Below are 6,775 nucleotides of genomic sequence, written 5' to 3' on the forward strand. Positions count from 1 at the left end.
CACTTTTACTTCCCACATTAATGACCTCTTGTATCAACCGAAAACCATGCCTTACAAGATGTCTGTTCTAAAAGAGTGCAACATAACTTTTTTTGTTGTTGTTTTTGTTTGTGTGTCATTAAAGCTCATTTGCTTCATATTCAGTTGTAAAGAAACCCACACATTTTGGACTAAGGTTTTCAAAAGCATAAATAAATACATTCATTCTGCAGTGTGTGTGGGGGGGTAGAAGTTTGTAATCTCTGGCATTGACGAAACTTGGTTGTTTAAGTGCTTGGCTTGCAATCTGTTGGTCATGGGCTCAAATGTTATCATCAAACATGCTTACCCTTTTATTTTTGAGGCCATTACAATGTGACAGTTAATGCCATTGTTCACTGGTAAAGAGTAGCTCAAGAGTTGGCAGTGAGTGTTCTTGACTAATACAGATAGTCATCAAACAGCTTTGAATGAACTTTACCGATAGCAAAGACAAAACTTCACTCTCAGTAAATAGTGACAATCAAATAGTGTAATTTTAAGCAAAGTTTGATGTGTTATAGTGGCTGTTGACAGTAACTTTGTACATTGATGTATTATAGTGGCTGTTGACAGTTACTTTGTACATTGATGTATTATAGTGGCTGTTGACAGTAACTTTGTGCATTGATGTATTATAGTGGCTATTGACAGTAACTTTGTGCATTGATGTATTATAGTGGCTGTTGACAGTAACTCTGTACATTGATGTATTATAATGGCTGTTGACAGTAACTTTGTGCATTGATGTATTATAGTGGCTGTTGACAGTAACTCTACATTGATGTATTATAGTGGCTGTTGACAGTAACTTTGTACATTTATATATTATAGTGGCTATTGACAGTAACTTTGTACATTGATGTATTATAGTGGCTATTGACAGTAACTTTGTACATTGATGTATTATAGTGGCTATTGACAGTAACTTTGTACATTGATGTATTATAATGGCTGTTGACAGTAACTTTGTACATTTATGTATTGTAGTGGCTGTTGACAGTAACTTTGTACATTGATATATTATAGTGGCTGTTGACAATAACTTTGTACATTTATGTATTGTAGTGGCTGTTGACAGTAACTTTGTACATTGATATATTATAGTGGCTGTTGACAATAACTTTGTATGAAAACAATGCTTCAGAACCATACATTAGTTCAAATTCACATACTTTTAGCCTGATATCATTGAATCAATTTTTCCTTTTTTGCTAATAATGGTTAGAAGTATTAGAAGAAAAAAAAGGCACATTCAAAGCTTTCTAGGACTAATTTTTAAAAGAGATGCATATTTTTTTAATAAGAAATCCATATTGTGGGTGTAATTCCACTACAAACCAAGAAACTAAACTTCAGTACATGTTTTGTTACAGCTTTGATGGTAGACACTATGATAACTTTTTGTTAAAAACCTTGGCTCTTGTGGAGAAAAACTTCTGCTAAGAAACTATTTTCACTTGTTTCTCTGTCTTATCGTTCTGCGTATTTGGCTGTTCATTTGTTGAAAGATTATATATAATGCCAAGAATAATATTTATATATTGCTTATGAGCTGAACATGGCCTAGTATTTAGTGCGAAGCAAATATAGTTAACCATATAGTTGACAAAGGCACAGAAATTAAAGAATGGGTTACAAAATTGCCAAGTTTTATATATTTTTGGAAGATGACGTTTCGAGCTAGCACTCTTTATCAGATCACAAAATTTGGTACAGTGTTTTTGTTCCGAGCATTACAATCTGACAAAGAGCACTAGTTTGAAACATCATATTCCAGAGATAAAAATATAGGAAACTTTACGATTTTATAACCTGTTCTTTGATTTATTTTTAGTGCTTAGCATGCCCAACTGCAGATTGGAAGACCCAATATTGAAATTTTAATATGCCACTGAACATGCTCTGCTCTTTCAACTGTAGTGCATTATGAAGGTGACTGTCCATTTTGCTCTTTGATTAAGGATAACGGTGTAGATGGCGAATGCTGCTGTCTGATTTCCCTCTCTTTGGTAAAACAGTCTAAATTAATGCCAGTTATGCTCATCTATTGCATAAGGAGACATTCAAGTTTTAGATACTCTACAATTATGACATTTTTATGATTTTCTTTACTTAACTCTGTCTCGTGTATTGATTGTGTTTAATGAAAGATAACTCGTGTTACTCGATCCAGATGACTGATCAGATATTTGTGGCTTTACGTAGGTTACAGACATGAGGTGGGCTCCTGAAAACAACTTTGTTATCCAAACAAGTGAGGACAAGTCAGTTCGGTAAGACTATAAAATCGAGTGTATGTCCAGCTGTATTTATATTTTAGTTCTTTATTGTATTCTCTCAAACTCTGGTCACAGTTTAGGAAAATATTAAATAAAAAAAAATCATGCTGGATATTTTTTTTATTAAGGTAACGGCTTCAACTATAATTTAAGATACTGTTGACTTCAAGAAACATATCAGGTTATAATTTTGAGATTATATGTTCTGTGTAAAAATTATTGTCTAATGTATATGTAATTGATAAACTTGTGATTAGCAACCACGCTTCGTTTGTGAAGCTCTTGTTGGTATTTCTTTATCTGTAATCAGTAACTATTCATCACTCAATCTTAGTTTTTTTAAATGGCATGTAACAAGAGATCTCTATCATTCGACTTTACGGAAACGGTTAATGATTGTAGATTTAGGAGAAAAAGTTTTATAATTCTTAAGTAAAATACTGTGAAGTTACATTAAAATGGTTGTAAGGGAGCTCACTTCCTGATCTCTGTATGAGTTTGTTTTTGAATACTTTTTCTATTTGACTTTAAGTTTCATGATAAATTTTGTTTCGATAAAGTACTCAATTTATTGTTTCATACATTTGATCAAATGAGTGTGAGAAATTTTTTTAAAAAGATAATTTTATGTAGTTTTATTCAGTAAAGTGAAAAAATTTCATTTTATGAGTGTTATTACATTAATCATTTGCAGTTTAGTGAGTTTAATTGTTACAATAAGTAAGCTGATAAACTAGACGAAAACATGAGAACTAAGTGAGGTTATAGTTTCAGGTCCGTGATCTAAAAGTAAGGTTTATTAGACAAAAGCATGACAACTAAGCGAGGTTATAGCTTCAGGTCCGTGATCTAAAAGTAAGGTTTATTAGACGATAAACTAGACGAAAGCATGAGAACTAAGCGAGGTTATAGCTTCAGGTCCGTGATCTAAAAGTAAGGTTTTTTAGACAAAAGCATGACAACTAAGCGAGGTTATAGCTTCAGGTCCGTGATCTAAAAGTAAGGTTTTTTAGACAAAAGCATGACAACTAAGCGAGGTTATAGCTTCAGGTCCGTGATCTAAAAGTAAGGTTTTTTAGACAAAAGCATGACAACTAAGCGAGGTTATAGCTTCAGGTCCGTGATCTAAAAGTAAGGTTTTTTAGACTTAAAGTGACACTGTTTCGGCAAACGTGCTCTCTTCCAGCTTCAACTTTTTTGGGTTAATACAAAGTGCAGGGTTAAAAGGCTAGTTACCACAGTCTAGTATACTATTCTTTTAAATCTGTTTCAATTTTCAAGCTGTTATCTTATGTTACAGAAGCAAAGAAAATAGACTGACAAATCATTGATGAGTTTGATGTTGCAAATCAAATATTATCCATGCATACATAATTTAATATACAGAGGGCTAATGTTTGGACTGCCCTGTATGAATAAGAATCTTCTTTTAAGACTATTACAAGTTAAGTACAGGACTATTAAACTGTTTAGGACAAATAAGGAAAATAATTTTCTTGTAGACAATCTATTTTTTTGTTACATTACTTTTTTCTTTACAAATGAATGATTGCAATTTTTGTAAGGGAGAAAGAATTATGGGGTTGATTATTCAACCAAATGATCTTTGTGACGGTAGCTCCATTTATTTTTTATGTTAAGTATGTGGGACAGTAGGACACTGGAGGTGTGCAGCATTCTTGGCAAAAAAATGCATATCCAGTCTTCGTGTGCCATTAGTAGTGACAGCAACTTTTGTGTAACTACGAGTGCTGGATTTTCATCGGAAGGCTGTGAAGTCACAGTAAGTATAAAAGTATCGCTTTATTCACTGCTTTTTTTTTTTTTAAGTTTGCTTCATTTTTTATATCTATAAAGAAGATGATTATAATATCGCTTTTGTAATATAAGTATTTGAATTATTATAATAAACTGTCTCCCAGACATCAGTAAGTCTACAGATTTAAAACGTGGGGGACACAGCATATAGTACAAGATGGCTTTGCTCTTCAAAAAACAAACAAATAATTATAAACTCTTTAACATGTATATTTTTCTGATCTGTTTATATAATTTATCTTAGAAAACATGTTTTATGATTGGTGTCCTTGCTGATATGCGTCACACACAGATATTTTATGGTGTAAAGATTTTGAATGTTTTTTTTTCTAGGTATTTGGCTGTTCATTTGTTGAAAGATTATACATAATGCCAATAATAATATTTATATATTGCTTATGAGCTGAACATGGCCTAGTATTTAGTGCGAAGCAAATATAGTTAACCATATAGTTGACAAAGGCACAGAAATTAAAGAATAGGTTACAAATTACTACTTGTGTTCATCGATCAGGGGTGTAAACACAGCATACTTGTGTTTATTGATCAGGGGTGTAAACATAGTGCTACTTGTGTTCATTGATCACAGTTGGTATAAAAACAAAGTAGAACACAAGTTTTGCAATGAAGTATTTGTTTTTATTTTATTGTGTGCATCAAAAATAAATCCTATTAAGCTGTAAGTCCTAACTCGTGTGTACACCCTTGGTGCTGTTTAAGGTTCAAGATCTACTTTTTCTTTGTTAGTTATAAAATATCGTATAGAGTGCAAACGTTTATTTTCTTCTTGTTCCGTGAAGTAAAAAGATAATACCGAGAGCTGGTTAAAACAAAAGATTTAGACACCATGAATATTTCGTGTCTGTCAAACAAATGACATTCCTAACAGGCACTGACAAGTTCTTGTCACGTGGGATCAACGTGCATGAAATGCTATTATTTACTCTTCTTACGAAAAATCTGTTTTGGTCTAGAAAAATAAAAGTATTAACAGTTTTATTCTGATATTACACTTAGTATCACAAAAGATACCAATTTTTTCCAGTTTTGGGACGAAACATTAAAGAAATTCAATTCTTTGGTAAACTGCTAGGCTAAGTCTCTTTGAATGAAGTTTGTTTTTATTGTTGGGTATACAAAGCTTTATAAAGTCCTAATTTTACAGTTTAGCGTTATTAAAATATATAAATTTGGCCTTGAAAGTGTAAAACTAGTACTTTATCGTATATATATACACATATATTTTTTCTTTCCAAAAAATCCTTGAATAGATTTAGTTCTGTTTCAGCAACAAAGATGACTTTCATTCATGGCAGTCCCTAAAGAGCCTAGAGACAATGAAATGTCAACTGCTTTAAGTACTTTTAAGTTTTGTTTTTTCCATGCAAGGTTTCAGCCACAGCTATTTTCAGTTATTAAACAGAGAACAAATTTATGAGTCGGATGTTAATGCAGTTTTTGAATATCCAAAATGTAACAATTTTTTCTATCTTATTTGAATTTACTGTTCTGTAAACATTTATTGTAGCGTAAGCATCCAAGTGTATATCACAGATTGGATTTTACTCTCCTGTCAGTTGTGGGATCTTCGAGAACGTCGCCTCGTCGAGGAGTTTAGAGAACATGAGCAGGCTGTGATGGCATCAACATTTTTACCATTGAAAACTGAGCTAACCAAAAGCAGTCAGTACCATTTTGTTTCCGGTTCTAAAGATGGTATGATCTGTTTGTGGAACAAAGATAAAATTGGTACGTTTGAAAAAAATAGTTATGTTTGCTCATTAAATATGCTTTATGTCTTTGATTCCTTTAATAAATGAAACGTAGTACTTAAAATAAAAATGAAGTAGGTAAAAACTTTGATTTTTATATATATATATATGCTGTTTTTCAATTAAGTATGCTTTATGTCATTGATTCCTTTAATAAATGAAACGTAGTACTTAAAATAAAAATGAAGTAGGTAAAAACTTTGATTTTTATATATATATGCTGTTTTTTTATGTCTGTAAAAACAACGTCCATAATACAAGTACATAAGGATGTTCTTGTTCTTGATTCTTCAAACTATCCAAGTCTTGTGAGAAAAAATCTGTTGGTTCTATTCAAAGAAAAATATGTTTGCATTTACATGTGTGTGCACAGCTTTGAGTTAATATTTTTTGTCCCTACTACAATTAATGAAAAATAAGAAAGTGTTATGTTTTGAACTACGCACATACATGAATGAAACGTGTCGAAACTGAACTGTCATTAAAGAACAAGTAATAAAAAGCTTCGCAGTAGAAATGTGTTTTGATATTTAGTTGATGATGTTTCAACCTAGAGGACTGGATCGTCATGAAGTTATATTCTTTTACAGTTGATAAGTATTTACGTTGATTGTTTTTTTTAATTATAAATTGGTTAACAGTAATTAAAAATTATGAGGATTGTTTTAGAGTTAAGTCAGTAAAAGTAGAGAGAAGATCTTAGATATTAAAGTTTTGTACTTTTGATCAGCATTTTTTTTTTTTTCAATTTTTCCATCTGTTCAGGTCGGTTTCTCTACGTATAATATTAACATTGTCTTGAGATGTGACAGTTTTTTTCATTTCCTTGAGATAAAAGTTAGTTATTCAAACACTAGATACTTCGTCCAGTTTGCGATTGGGTTA

The 6,775-nt window shown here is 31.6% G+C and overlaps 1 protein-coding gene across 2 annotated transcripts in view; it reads left to right on the forward strand.

Moving 5' to 3' along the window:
* The window catches only part of LOC106465365 (WD repeat-containing protein 31-like), a 20,808-nt gene extending 14,049 nt beyond the window's left edge, over positions 1 to 6,759 (forward strand). For both annotated transcript variants that reach the window (XM_022393239.1, XM_022393240.1), the window contains exons 7-9: positions 2,227 to 2,294; positions 3,942 to 4,083; positions 5,696 to 6,759. In XM_022393239.1, the coding sequence (XP_022248947.1) occupies positions 2,227 to 2,294; positions 3,942 to 4,083; positions 5,696 to 5,938 (453 nt within the window). In that variant the 3' untranslated portion in view covers positions 5,939 to 6,759. The remainder of the gene's footprint in view (positions 1 to 2,226; positions 2,295 to 3,941; positions 4,084 to 5,695) is intronic.
* Positions 6,760 to 6,775: the final 16 nt, after the last annotated feature.

This window comes from Limulus polyphemus, unplaced genomic scaffold (genome assembly GCF_000517525.1).
Source record: "Limulus polyphemus unplaced genomic scaffold, Limulus_polyphemus-2.1.2 Scaffold1922, whole genome shotgun sequence".
NCBI classification, from domain to species: domain Eukaryota; kingdom Metazoa; phylum Arthropoda; class Merostomata; order Xiphosura; family Limulidae; genus Limulus; species Limulus polyphemus.